Raw genomic sequence first — 15568 nt, 5'->3', positions numbered from 1 at the left:
GGGCAGAGGAGGGGTGCAGGGTGTACAAGGGGGCTCAGAAGGGGGTTGGGGTGCAGGAGGGGGTTCACAGTGTGGTAGTGTTATACCAATAAATTAAAAACCAGCAGGATCTTATTAAAGGGAAAAAGGCAAAATACCACATTTATTGTGAATACAGAAAGAATCATAGTAAGCAGTTAGTTACAGCTATAACATTCCATTCAATCTCATATTTATTCACACATTCATTCACACACACACACACACACACACACACACACACACAGGTTCTGCAAAGTTGTTATCATAGTTACCAGCCTTAGAGTTGCTCATGCCAAGCCAGTGGCCAGGTGGCCTGGACATGAGGAGGGAGCAGGGCCTTGTCAGATGCTCATCTGATGCTCCTGGAAGTTGTTTTGCAGAATCGGACCCCCAAAAGTTTTCACTTTTTAGAGTCTGTTTTTATAGGAATTTCTTCCTATGCCAGTCTATGGGAATTGCTTCATCATGCTGTTGCTGAATCAATCAGCAGATAGCACATTCCTGACAGCTCCGTGCTGCTAGATGTTATCTTGTTCTTTGGTTCTCCCATTCTTGAGGCTGTTGGGTGGATTCCAGTCTGCCCTCCGGGGGTCCTCTGGCTATTTCCACTTGACACCTTCTTCGGCCAATGGACACTGGATTCTTAGGCTGGCACCTCCCTGATCATTCAGTTATTATCCACACCAAGCATCCATCCACATACATCCTCTATCTCTATTTTAATCACAATTGTTAATACAGCAAAAGGGCGGGGAGTCTCTGGGTGCTGTTTCTATTGTTAGAGTATTGCTTTGGGTCTCTCTCTCTCTGTGAATTGCTTTGAGAACAGACTCTGTCTTAGAATGTACTAACGCAATTAGCAGCTTGCAAGTTTCACAAAGAGGGAGAGAAACAGTACCAAAAACCAAGAGCCCTCTTAATTAGTAATACCCTGGAATTTAAACTATGGGGAATCAAACTCATTTGTGATTTTAATACAGAACTTCTTTAATATGATCCAACAGGAGGGGAGCCTCTGGGAAGGAGAAGATCCTGTGATCCTTGAAACACATGCAGCTGGTAGAGGAAAAAAAAAGGGACAGTGATATTTAAAAAGACACATTTTATAGAACAATGGGTACACTCTTTCACGGTAAACCTTGCTGTTAACATTACATACACAGCACATGTGCTTTCGTTCCAAGGTCGAATTTTGCCTCCCCCCAGTGCGTGGCTAGCCCCTTCCCCCTTGCCGTGGCTAACAGCGGGGAACATTTCTGTTCAGCCACGGGCAAACAGCCCAGCAGGAATGGGCACCTCTGAATGTCCCCTTAAGAAAAGTACCCTATTTCAACCAGGTGACCATGAATGATATCACTCTCCTGAGGATAACATAGGGAGATAAAGAATGGATGTTGCTTGAATGCCAACAAACACACACTGCAATGCTTTGTTCTACAATGATTCCTGAGTACGTGCTACTGGCCTGGTGTGGTAAAGTGTCCTACCATGGTGGACGGAGTAAGGCTGCCCTCCCCAGAAACCTTTTGCAAAGGCTTTGGGAATACATCCAGGAGAGCCCCAAATGCCAGAGCAAATTAATCATTAAACATGTTTGCTTTTAAACCATGTATAGTATTTTAAAAGGTACACTCACCAGAGGTCCCTTCTCCACCTGGCGGGTCCGGGAGGCAGCCTTGGGTGGGTTTGGGGAGTACTGGCTCCAGGTCCAGGGTGAGAAACAGTTCCTGGCTGTCAGGAAAACTGATTTCTCCGCTTGCTTGCTGTGAGCTATCTTCCTCGTCCCCAAAACCTGCTTCTGTGTTGCCTCCATCTCCATTGAAGGAGTCAAACAACATGGCTGGGGTAGTGGTGGCTGAACCCCCTAAAATGGCATGCAGCTCATCATAGAAGCGGCATGTTTGGGGCTCTGACCCGGAGCGGCCGTTTGCCTCTCTGGTTTTCTGGTTGGCTTGCCTCAGCTCCTTAAGTTTCACGCGGCACTGCTTTTGGTCCCTGTTATGGCCTCTGTCCTTCATGCCCTGGGAGATTTTGACAAATGTTTTGGCATTTTGAAAACTGGAATGGAGTTCTGATAGCACGGATTCCTCTCCCCATACAGCGATCAGATCCCGTACCTCCTGTTCGGTCCATGCTGGAGCTCTTTTGCGATTCTGGGACTCCATCATGGTCACCTCTGCTGATGAGCTCTGGCCAGCATGGCAAGCTGCAGGTGACCATGCAAACAGGAAATTGAAATTCAAAAGTTTGCGGGCCTTTTCCTGTCTACCTGCCCCAGTGCATCTGAGTTGAGAGTGCTGTCCAGAGCAGTCACAATAGAGCACTCTGGGATAGCTCCCGGAGGCCAATACTGTCTAATTGCGTCCACAGTACCCCAAAATCGACCCGGCAAGGCCTATTTAAGCGCTAATCCCCTTGTCGGGGGTGGAGTAAGGAAATCGATTTTAAGAGCCCTTTAAGTTGAAAAAAAGGGCTTCGTCATGTGGACAGGTGCAGGGTTAAATCGATTTAATGCTGCTAAATTCGACCTCAACTCCTAGTGTAGACCAGGGCTGAGAGAACTAGCAGCTTTCCGATTTGTTTCTGCAGGCCATATCAGTCACAACTGTGGTTTTTTAAAACAGGATCTTGGCTTAAGCAAACATTTGAACTGTTGACTCCTGCACTCAGTGCTTCAGTGAGTCTTGCACTTGCTAGAAAACTGCAGTATATATCAAATCCCTTTATCAAATTACAGAAGAAAAAAAATCTTTTTCAAAATGTTTAAAATTTTATGAATGAAATCTTGGCCCCATTTAAGTCAAATCAATGTTGCTGTCTTGCTGGTATGACTACGTAATTTGTGAAATGGGAAATGCAATTTACTATATGAATGCAAGAAATTGTTAAAAATTGTTGCAGGTTTTAGTGTTTAAAGTTTCTAATACAAAAGGTCCCCTGTAATAATGCTAGTAGTAATAGTAATTGCATTACAAAAGTTTGGAAGGCTTCTTCCTTTTCTCGTGCATTCAAATGCCAAGAGCTTTGGCTGATTTACAACTTTATAGGATTTTCCTTGTTTCCGACTACTTTTTTGGTCTATGTCAGGGTAGTCAACTATTTTTTGTCAAGGTCTAAATGTCTTGGTCAAGGTATAGTCAAGGTCCAGACTTCGGAGAAAATAATAATAATAAAAAAAGTTAGTAAATAAAATGATTTCGGGGACTGTTCAAAAGCATCTGGCAGTCTGGATTTGGCTCATGGTCCACCTGTAGACTACCTCTGTGCTCAATAGATTTAGTGACGTACCAAGCATATATGACATACTTGCTCTTCATACAATTCCTACTGTTAACTTATCTGAATTTTTCAATTAAAAAAAATCAGCTGCCCCATAGAAAGGGGATCCCACTGTAGCCCACACTTGCTGGAGTGAGCAAGCAGTAATACCTCTCATTTTCTGCTGAGCTTTCAGGTTAGCTTTATGGTAGGCTTACTGTAATAGACAGTAGGAGTCATGGAGTAGATACTTCATCATAAAGCAAATTTTTTTTTTAAATGGGATACTAGGTCTGATTCTGCACTAATTTATACTAGCATATATGGAGTAACTCCCCTGAAGTCAAGGCAATTACATTGGTAAAAAACTGATGGAAGGAAAGCAGAATCAGACCCTGGGTTTTTTAAAGGCATTTGAATATTGCAGTTATTTTTTATCAGTCTCTCTCTTTTCTTTACAATGGCCAATAAAATATTATTGTTGAAAACTGAAATGGGGTCTGAGCTGCTTATCTGGGGATAGCCAGCATCTGACACAGAGTGAACAGTCTCTGGCCTCCCAAAAGGGATGAAGGAAGCAGATAGAATTTCCTGGGTACAAGTCCTGGGGAGGCAGAAAGGTGCAGCTTTTCTCCCCGATACTCTGCTACAGTAGGGTTGGTGAAGGTGGCACATAGAGAGCCAGCTGATTTGAAAGGTACTAGCCACAGATATAATCAGTGTTAAAGTACAGGTGACGGAGGAGATGGCATTGCAGCTTCCTGGTCTTAGAAACAAATATTTGGCTTCATTCTAGCCCTTTCAGTCTATTTATTGAAACCTGAGTTCAAACACTGGCAGCTGAAGACAGAAGTTCTCTCTAGAGATTCAGGTTTGTATGAATTGCTTGTGTAACCCAACTTTCACAAGCGTCTGGTCCCAGACTGTGGAACTGACTCCCACAGGAAGTAAGGCCCAATGCAAACCTTACTACGTTTTGGTCCACGTGCAATGCACACTTCCTCATCCTTGCCTTCACTAACGCACTTAACAGCCTGTACATATTTATACATATAAAAACCTAATCAAAATTACCAAAATGCTACATTGTGCACACAGCTTCCCCCATGAGGAGAGGATGAGAGAGAAAAATGAACCACAGATGTTAGTCCTGTTGCTTAATGCACTATTGAAAGTTGTTCAGATGCTGTGGTGATGAGGGTGGTGTCACCGTGCCTCAGTGGGTCACAGCTGAGAATACCAGATTCAGGTCAAACTGCTGAGAAATAAGGCAGACTCACCCGCAAACTGGTGGTTATTCTACCATCAGATATACCAAGCCAGAAACAAAAGTAAGTAACCATACTGGTTAACAAGAAGTCAAAAATGGAAAAGAAGCCCTTGAGGGATTTCACTATGATTTCAACAATTTGCATCCCACCATCAACCTCGGCCTAGACCAATCCACACAAGCAGTCTATTTCCTGGACACTACTGTGCTAATAAGCGATGGTCACATAAACACCACTCTATACCGGAAACGTGCTGACCGCTATACTTACCTGCATGCCTCCAGCTTCCATCCAGAACACACCACACGATCCATTGTCTACAGCCAAGCTCTAAGATACAACTGCATTTGCTCCAATCCCTCAGACAGAGACAAACACCTACAAGATCTCTATCAAGCATTCTTAAAACTACAATACCCACCTGCTGAAGTGAAAAAACAAATTGACAGAGGCAGAAGAGTACCCAGAAGTCACCTACTACAGGACAGGCCCAACAAAGAAAATAACAGAACGCCACTAGCCGTCACATTCAGCTCCCAACTAAAACCTCTCCAGCGCATCATCAAAGATTTACAACCTATCCTGAAAAATGATCCCTCACTCTCACAGATCTTGGGAGACAGACCAGTCCTCGCTTACAGACAGCCCCCCAACCTGAAGCAAATACTCTCCAGTAACCACACACCACACAACAAAAACAGTGACCCAGGAACCTATCCTTGCAACAAAGCCCGATGCCAACTCTGTCCACATATTTATTCAAGTGAGACCATCATAGGACCTAATCACATTAGCCACGCCATCAGGGGCTCGCTCACCTGCACATCTATCAATATGATATATGCCATCACGTGCCAGCAATGCCCCTCTGCCATGTACATTGGCCAAACTGGACAGTCTCTATGCAAAAGAATAAATGGACGCAAATCTGACATCAGGAATCATAACATTCAAACATTCAAAAACCGGTAGGAGAATACTTCAACCTCTTTGGCCACTCAGTAAAAGACTTAAGGGTGCCAATTTTGCAACAGAAAAGCTTCAATAACAGACTCCAGCGAGAAACTGCTGAGCTTGAATTAATATGCAAACTAGATACCATTAACTTGGGTTTGAATAGAGACTGGGAGTGGCTGGGTCATTACACATTGAATCTATTTCCCTATGTTAAGTATTCTCATACCTTGTCAACTGTCTAAATGGGTCATCTTGATTATCACTACAAAAGTTTTTTTTCCTCCCGCTGATAATAGCTCATCTTAATTAATTAGCCTCTTACAGTTTGTATGGCAACTTCCACCTTCTCTGAATGTGTGTGTGTGTGTGTGTGTGTACACACACACACGCTTACTTACTATATGTTCCATTCTATGCATCCGATGAAGTGAGCTGTAGCCCACAAAAGCTTATGCTCTAATAAATTTGTTCGTATCTAAGGTGCCACAAATACTCCTGTTCTAAAAGCAGTCTCCTTAGGCATTCCAGCACTTATTTCACCACCCAGACAAGACTTTAAGTGGTTATTGAAAACCAGTGTAATCAAACAAAGGGTTCTTCTGATCTCAAGAGATCAGCCACATTGCCAAGTCAATATATAACTCAGATTTTACCCAATAATCATGCTGCTTCCAATCCTTTCGTAACTAAACTCTAAAGGTTTAAGAGAAAAGAAGAGAGTTAAAGTGGTATACGCACACAATCATTCCTTTGGATCAGGTTTGTAGCAGTGGTGTTACAGACTGTTGGCTTGAAAAGTCTCTGGTAGCTTCCAAAAGATTGGAAGGTCTTCAGTCCATAGTCAGAGTGCTCCTTTTAGTTGTATGTCCAGAGTATTAGAACAGGAAAGAGGCAACATGGAGATGTTCCAAGGGTCTTTTATATCCTCTGCCATGTGGATGGAATTTTACTATCTCAAACAAAGCTCATAGCCTAGTTTGTGGAAAGATACTGGCACAAGATGGAGTCCAGGGTCACCTGATCATGTCACATGCCCTTACATGGCTTGCTGACTCACAGGTGCAGCCACTGGCCATTTGGAATCTGCAGGAAGATCCATCTGGGCAGAATGAGTTTCTTCAGTGGCCCATTGTGAGAGTTAATTGCCTTTTGATGGGCCATCAATACAAAGCTGTCTGGCTTCAATGTAGATTTTACCAGGAGGGTGTTAGCTCAGGAACAAACACATTTGGGATACAGATCTATAGCCAATATTTATAACTTCAGATGAAGTGATACATGGATTTAAAGAAGATAATCATCTTTAATGAATCATAACTTTTCCATTGACTTCTTACATGATATACTTTGTACAAGTTTTGTTGTACTTGTCTAACAGTGGCAATATTAATGACATAAATGGTTATATTTCAATCATACAGCGTCACAGGTGGTATAAGAACCTATAGAATAGAACCTACTGACTTCACAAATAGAGCAGCTTGAAATACATATTGTAAACATTTTCACAGAATTCCCCACTGCCACTCTTATTTTTGAAATTTTTTTGTTCAGCCCTAGTTCTCATCATAAACGATGGGGTCACCTCATCTTAATGATGTAATAAAATAATTTTTCCTCCAAACTGGTTTGGACATGTTGGTAATTGGTGAAACATGTTATCTTATGTCTGCTTTGAAGGACAACTTTCACCTTCAGAGTAGCAAAACACAGTATGCTAATCAGTTCCGCCCGCAGGCATGTTAATAAAACCTTTATGTTAAACAACATCATCATATACTATGTATATGCCATATGTTGCAGAAAAAGTATTTTTGAAATATTGTAGAGGTTTTTAAAATATATTGGGACTACATTTTTGTATCTCTCTGCTGTGAATTCAACTGTACGGACTTTCGGGGCAGGGAAAATAAAACTAAGGCCTTATTTACATGGAAACTGGAACTGAAATAACTAAATTTGTTGTAATTCACTTTTGCTATTTCGGTGAAGGCTTGAGTCCAGACACTCTTATTCCAAAATAAGGCACTGACCCCGAAATGACTTACACATATACTTAATCTTACTATTATGAGTAATTGCATTGAAATCAATGGAACTACTCAGTGTAGTAAAGTTCAGTATGTGTGTAAGCAGGATCGGGACCTAAGAATGTCCACACACAGACTTGTACCTAAATAATTAGAGGTGTGAATTAGGTACAATTTAGTTATTTTGATTCCAGTTTCCATATGGATAAGGTTCAATTTAATAAACATGTAAGACTCTCTTCTAAAATTACTAGTAGTATATTTTCTAGATATAACGTGCAGTGACTGGAAAGTCTGATAGCTCAGGAGATTCCAGAGCGAGAAGCAAGTCCATATCCTTTGGAAGGTACCAATGATGTGGTAGTCTACCCTTTCTAATGATATAAGCTCCTGTTTTTGCTCTTTAAGTATGTGAAATTGAACCTGAAACCTTTCACTGGTGCACAGATAAATATTGTCCATTGTGGGCTGTGGGTAATCTTGAGGGAGAAATAGCACTCTCTCTCAGGTAGATTTGGAAAGAAAAAGTTGTTTTGAAACTACTCAGAGATTTGGAATGTATTCCCGGAAGAGACTAGGTTAGTGAGTAGAGTGTAGGTGCAGTGGTCAGAGGTGCATGCAACATTGTAGAGCCATATGCATTATAACTTAATTTTGGACATGGGCACCACTTCCACATAGGGGTTTGTGTGTAGCTATATAAACTGCATACAACCCAGTCTAGCTTTTCAGCTGTATTCATCTATCCTGAACACATTCACTAATTTTAGAGAAGAACTTAACACCCCCACTGCCCTCCCCCCCCCCCCCACAACATAACTCTGACTCCATGAAATTTACCCACACCTAAAGCCTATATTCTGGAAGGTCACTCATAATGTGGGAAGATTTTTCTTTACAACCATGTTCTAGACTAGGTTATCTATAGCATGTTTTAAGACATATTTATGAAAAAAATCCCTATATGAATCCTAATGCAGATGTTCTTTGTCTTATTCCCTAATGTATAATATGATTCCAAAAATAGCCCTGCACTTTAATTGATATCGGTGTGCTTCTTTATGATCCATATTGTGCCTATAGGTATGACCTTATGAATCATGAGAATGGATTATGTAATTTATAGCACAGTTTTATAATTTTGTGAGAAGCAGGGAAAGTCCCACATTACTATTCATACTATTTGTTTTGCACAGTATTTATTAACATTTAGTCTGTCTCAAAAAGTTACTCTAGTGATTTTATAGTGTGGCTGGGGGGCAGGTGGGGAGGGAAGGACCCCTTTCCACCCTCCTTAGGGAAGCTGTACTGGAACCCAGATAGCAACAACCCTACGTCATGGTTCTTGCTGGCATGGTTCCAGTTTTAGTGTGGACAAGATCTTGGTAATATTCTGGTATAATTGGACTGAGCATATTATGTGACTCACCAAGTAAGGCTGTAGGCAGTTATGAAATAAGATATCACAATACATTTTGCAAAATGCTTTTCCAGTTCCTGTTTCAGAGCAGATGAATACTTATAAATTATTGTGCAAAGAAAGTTAATGGGTCAGGTAATCTGCTTAATCCAGATCATGCTGGACACAGCAGAAGAGAGTGTCAGGAAGCCATTTGCAGCTCCTCAAGTTTCTGCTTGGCCCCAGCTCCAGGGGTGCAGTTTAGACCCCAGTTTTTGCTGTAGTTCCTTAAAGGACCATCTGTAGCTGGATGGAGTGTATCGTGTCCTCCACTCCCCCAACCCAGGCACACAGGACTGTGCAGAGCCTGCAGGGAGAAAGGCATAGGCAGCACCCACTCCATCTCTGTCTACAAAGGACTCCTGCGTGCCAGGGAAATGCCCATGAGGGAACTTGCACTGTGCCTCCACTTCATTTGTTGACATTTTCCATCTGAAGTGTATAGTTTTAGGTAGGGGTTCAAGCCACTTGTTTATTCTCTCAGAGACCCCCTAGCTATAACCCTAGGCACCATATTATATAGAACCTGATCTGGCCTGTTCTCTTGTGGCAGAAGGATTACATAGCCCTATTTTACAGTAAGTTAAGAGCTAACTAGTTTTCCCATTTTGTTTTACAGGTTGATTTTTATCTTCTGTTTTGAGGATGACCCCAAAACATGAAAAACAGGTACGTGACTTTAACGATAATAAATAAATGCCAAGTTTGATGGCGAGTATTGATAGAATTTTACTGTACCCAAAGCCCTGTAGACCGGAGCTTGGAAGATCATAGGGGCAAGCTAACTTGTTGGGTAACCATTAGAGCAGTGGTGCAGTGTGCAAACTTTTCCAGTTGTGCCCCCACTCCGCCCCACCATCAACGGAATCTGTCTGTGTCCTCCCTCCGTTACTACACAGCCAAGGCTTCCTCAGCCATAGAGTCTGGGCTGAAGGCAGAGCTGGGAATGGGGAGAAGCTGGGCCTAGAGGTGGAGTTGGTCTGGGGCAGAGAGGGAATGAAGGCAGAGCTGGGTTGGGGGTGGAGTGGGAAAGGGGGTGGATCTGGCCTGAAGGTGAAGCTGGGCCAGAGGGAGAACAGGACTGGGGGCTGAATGGGAGTGGTGGCAAAGCTGGGTTTGGGGCATGGCGCTCCCTTCCCGGCCCCCATGGGGACTCTCCTGGGCCTGGAGGCAGAGCAGGACTGGGGGCTGAACGGGGTTGGGGGAGGAGCGAGGCTGGGGTGGAGTAGGGATGGAAGTGTGGTGCTCCCGCCCCACCCCCTGTGGGGGCTGGCCTGGGTCTGGCCACATGGCGCCCTGAACATTCCTCTGTGACCCTCTAGGGGGCATGTCCCACAGTTTGGGGACCATTAGAGCTGAGTGAGCAATGGAAAACTGACAATAGAAAAGGGGTATATGGTAGTGGAGGAAGAGGGGGATACATCTGTGAAAGTCCAGGCACCTCAAGGATAAAAAACGAAGGTTTAACCCCCCCACCCCAAATAAGCAGTTAAACCAACTATTTGCATACTGTGATATTTAACTGTCAGAGTATATTGAGTAAGCTCTTTTATGAAAGCTTGTAATGCACTGAGCTCAATAGTCACGATGAGATGTGAATACAGGTTACGGTGATGAATGTATGTGTGCGTATTTTTATACATATAATATATTGAAGAAAATTGTAATTGCAACTATGGTGCAACTTCTTCAGCATCACCTCATAACAGGGCAGTGAAGTTATCAGTTGGAGAGGGGCAACCTCCCCAAAAAGATACAACTGGCTTCAAGCACCTAGCTAATGTTAGCCTAGGAAAAAACAATGAGGAACCATCAGAGCGAATGGGAACAGCTTAAAACTGAAAAGAAAACTTCACAGCCTTCAAAAATTAAGATAGGATGGAGCTTTCCCCACTTTAAATATCTATAGTGACTGAAGAAAAAATCCCTGCAAACGCTTTTGAAATGGAAGGGGTTTGAACTGAAGGGTATCCAGATCTTGGTGAAAAAGAGGTGGGAGGCTGTCCAGGAACTCTGGATCCCTCTTATAGCTACAGGTACACGGGGAAACTGTTCGGGGGCAGTGGTTCTAATACTTATTTGTTCGCACCCCTCTTCCATGTGTCTGTAATAATTTACACCCCCAGGTGCCCGGCCAGCAGCCACCGCTCTCCAGTTGCCCAGCTCTGAAGGCAGAGTGGAGAGTGGCAGCTGCTGGCCGGGTGCCCAGCTCTGAAGGCAGAGTGGAGAGTGGCAGCTGCTGGCCGGGTGCCCAGCTCTGACGGCAGAGTGGAGAGTGGCAGCTGCTGGCCGGGTGCCCAGCTCTGAAGGCAGTGCTGCTGCCAGTCGCAGCACAGAAGGAAGGGTGGCCTGGTATGGTATTGCCACCTTTCTCTGCTGCTGCTGGCAGTGATGATGCCTTCAGAGCTGGGCACCTGGCCAGCAGCTGCTATGCTCTGAAGGCAGTGTGGAAGTAAGGTTGATAATACTGCGACCCTCACCCCAGTAGGCTTGGGGCCCACTTTTGGGTCAGGATCCCCACTTTGAGAAATGCTGTGTACTTCTGTATACTTTTACCCTACTTTTTTTGTGTAAGAGTACACAAAAGGCCAGATTTTACAATCCGTGATGTGATTTTCATGGTCATGAATTTGATAGACCCCTATGTACGGGTGTTTTTCTTATTTATTATTAGACATTAAAATCAATTCATAGATTCATTCATGCACACAGCTTTAATTTACAATTAAAATATATATCTATAGTTATGGGTTTGAATGACAACTAATCTATTGGCCCAAACTAAATCAACATTTCTGTTTAATGTGACAGAACAAAAACACAAACCATGTGAAAGTTGAGTTGCTATAACTGAAAAATAAACATAGCAGGCAGTTTTGCTGTACAATTCCTTGGAGATTTATATTACTTCCATTATTGTGGCTCCTGCCATGAACTACCATGCTGGTATTTTTTTCTGTTGAGTGGCTTGCCTAATGAGTTTATTTTTAGAGGTACATTATTGAAATATTTCCCTTTTAAACTGATGAACGCTGCAAATTGCATGTTCCCGCTAAGGGCTAGTGACTTGAACTATAAGCTCACACAGGGGGGATCAGAGAGTAGGAATCTGGACTACCCAGGTCTTGGATCGAGGCACACAAGAGTAAGCCAGTGCTCATGCCTGCTGCTCCCTGCACTCAGAGCAGGTAGGTGGGGATTGGGTGGAGTCTTGGCTCTACTTCCAATGCTGTACAGCAGAACTGGTCTGGGGCACTTGTAATTTGCTGCTGGGATGGGTGCACTGGCATTTTGCTTAGACAAGACAAGACCAAACTGTTTCATCATGATCAAGGGACTTTTGTGTTATAGAAGAATCCCCAAAAATGATAACGTTTGCTGTGTAGGCAGCCCTTATGCTCCACTGCATTGGCCTAGAACAAAATTGGGAAGCTATGTTCGAAGAGCTATAAATCTCATGCCTGGAATGTTGATATAAAGGGGTATGGCTTGCTCAGGAAGGACATGTAGGAGAAAAAAGGGAGGAGGTGTTGCTTTGTACATCAAGAATATATACACTTGTTCTGAGGTTCAGAAAGAGGTGAGAGTCAGACCAGTTGAAAGTGTCTGGGTGAAGATATAAGGGGGGAAAAATAGGGGTGATGTAATGGTAGGAGTCTACTATAGACCACCAAACCAGGAGAAGGAGATGGATGAGGGTTTTCTAGAATAACAAATATTGAAAACACAAGACTTGGTGATAATTGGGGAATTTAACTACTCAGATACGTGCTGCAAAAGTAATACAGCAAAACTCAAAATGTCCAATGAGTTCTTGAAATGTGTTGGTGTCATGGGGACCTGTACTCATCACCGGAGCACCTCCTTCTGGCCATGTCTGGGGAGTAGCTCTGCCAGCCTGAGAGTCTCTTCTTGCAGTTGTTAGGCCTGTCATCTCACGCTCTCGCTCTGTGGCCTCTCTCTTGCTCCTCAGGAGCTGCTACACCTCATCTTCGTGCCTTAGCCCTCCAACCAAGTCACAGCAGTCCTCCCCATCTGGAATACTGTCAGTCTTCCACACCGCCCCAGGCAGTCCTTAACTCCACTGCCTTAGCTGAGCCACTCCCTCAGTGACTAGAATGAACGGTCCTAGACAGTTGTCAAATTCATTGACCAGATTGTGCCACTCACTCAGTGGCTGGTAGGGGAGCCCAGGCTCATCCCCTATACTGGGTTCCAGTCCACGGGTCCTGGTCTCCAGCAGCTAAGGTCAATACTACTACGAACCTTCATGTCATGTCCCAGAACTAGTTCCTATATTGCCTATCCCAAGCTTGCATTGTCTGCCCGACTAGCTAAACCCCTGTCTCTGAGTCTGCTAGACAAACTCTTCCTTGTCCCAGGGAAAGTGACTGCAGCTCTCCTCCCTGCAGCCCTCTTTCTGCTACCTGCAGGGCTGTCCTTAGAGGGGTGCGGGGCCCAGGACAAATCAGCCTGTATGGGCTCCCCTTAACATTTTTTATACAGGTTAAATCTGGTGTGGGGCAGGGACACCAGTGCCAGGAGGCGAGGGATGATGGAGAGTCGCAGGGTGGCACATGTGCTAGGGGCGAGGGGGGCCCCCTATTTTGGGGGGGGGGTCCCAGAAAAGGGAGGGATCCGGGGTGGAAGGGCAATGGATGGGGTCAGCCTGGCACTGGCGTGTTCCGGCGGCGCTAGGATGCTGGCGCCCGGTGCAGCGGCGGTTGACGCTGGGAGCCAGCGGGGCTGGGCTGCGGTCACTGCTGGAGACTGAACCCCGCGATGCCAAGCAAGAAAAAGAAATACAATGTGCTGGAGGGTGCTCCCTGCCGGTGAGTGCAGGCCCGACCCCCGCTGCCAGCGCCAGGCCCCCCGCTGCCAGCCGGCCTGGCCCCCCCAAACTCCTAATCCCACCCCCCAGGCTGGCCTGGCCCCCCAGGCACCCCTAACCTCACCTGACCCAGGCCGGCCTAGCGCCCCCCCCCCACACACACTGAAGCGCGGGGCCCGGAGCAGTCGCCCCTATTCGCCGTACCCAAGGGGCGGCTCTGGATACCAGCTCCTGGTCTTATAGAAGCCCCGTCTGTTCCCGCACAGGTGAGTGGCCATTAATTAGGGCTCTCCTCTCAAGGTAAATGTCTCACGGTTTGCAGTCTATTAGGTTAATTGCACCCTCTGGCCTATGTTAATCCCTTCAGGGTGAGTGTGGGGAGCACACCTCCATCACAGCTGGGGACAACTTCTTATTTCAGGTTTCAGAGTGGTAGTCGTGTTAGTCTGTATCAGCAAAAACAACGAGTCCTTGTGGCACCTTAGAGACTAACAAATTTTTTGGGCATAAGCTTTTGTGGGCTAAAACTCACTTCATCCATGCATCTGATGAAGTGGGTTCTAGCTCACGAAAGCTTATGCCCAAATAAATTTGTTAGTCTCTAAGGTGCCACAAGGACTCCTCATTGTTTTTCTTCTTGTTTCAGAAGATGGAGGAAGTAACAAGTGAGGCAGTCATAGATTCTGACCAACAGAGAGGAATTGTTTGCAGATCTGAAGGTGAAAGGCAACATGAGTGAAAGTGATCATGAAATGCCTGAGTTCAGGATGCTAAGGCAAGGAAGAAATGAGAGCATAAGGACATAGGCACCAACTCTGTGGATGCCTTGGGACTGGAGCACCCACAGGGAAAAAATGGTGGGTGCTGAGCACTCACCCGCAGCCCCCCATTACCTCACTTTACCCCCAGCCCCTCCTATTCGCTGTTGGCCCCCGCTGATCAACACCTCCCCCTTCCTTCCCAGCGCCTCCTGCCTGCTGCGATCAGCTGTTTCGTGGCATGCAGGAGGCGCTTGGAGGGAGTGGGGAGGAACGAGGGCATGGTGTGCTTGGGGGAGGGGCAGAACGGGGCAGGAAGAGACGGGGTGGGAAGAGGTAGGGTGGGGGTTGGGACAGAGCTGGTGGGGTCAAGCACGCCCTGGCACATTGGAAAGTCGGCGCCTCTGCATAAGGACAATGGATTTCAAAAAAAGGGTACTTTAACAAACTCAGACAACTGGTAGGTAAGGTCCCATGGGAAGAAGAACTAAGGGAAAAAGTAGTTCAGGAGAGCTGGCAGTTCCTCAAAGGGACAATATTACAGACAGGACAACAAACTATCCTAATGCGAAGGAAAGATAGGAAGAATAAGAAGAGGCTAATATGGCTTCCACAAGAGCTCTTTAATGACCTCAGAATCAAAAAGGAATCTTACAAAGAGTAGAAACATGAACAAATTGCTAAGGAGGAGTACAAAAGAATAGCACAAGCATGTAAGGACAAATTGAGTTGCACCTAACAAAGGCAGTAAGAAAAGGTTTTATAATTAGGAGTGAGAGAAAGATGTAGGAGAGTGTAGATCCCCTCTTTAGTGGAGCTAATAACAGATGACCGAGAAGGTTGAGGAGTTTAATGTCTATTTTGCTTCAGTCTTCACTAAAAAGGTTAACGGTGACAGATGCTTACACAATTAATACTAACAACAATGTGGAAGGAACACAAGCCAGAATAGGGAAATAACAGGTTAAAGAATATTTAGATAA

The 15568-nt window shown here is 44.8% G+C and overlaps 1 protein-coding gene across 3 annotated transcripts in view; it reads left to right on the top strand.

Moving 5' to 3' along the window:
- SNX10 (sorting nexin 10) overlaps positions 1-15568 on the top strand; it is a 63558-nt gene that overhangs the window by 19121 nt on the left and 28869 nt on the right. For all 3 annotated transcript variants that reach the window (XM_043541022.1, XM_037890506.2, XM_037890507.2), the window contains exon 2: positions 9616-9665. In XM_043541022.1, the coding sequence (XP_043396957.1) occupies positions 9642-9665 (24 nt within the window). In that variant the 5' untranslated portion in view covers positions 9616-9641. The remainder of the gene's footprint in view (positions 1-9615; positions 9666-15568) is intronic.

The sequence above is a fragment of the Chelonia mydas genome, chromosome 2, assembly GCF_015237465.2.
Source record: "Chelonia mydas isolate rCheMyd1 chromosome 2, rCheMyd1.pri.v2, whole genome shotgun sequence".
Taxonomy (NCBI): domain Eukaryota; kingdom Metazoa; phylum Chordata; order Testudines; family Cheloniidae; genus Chelonia; species Chelonia mydas.
The sequence above is the reverse complement of the archived record's forward strand: the minus strand, read 5'-3'. Positions and strand labels throughout refer to the sequence as shown.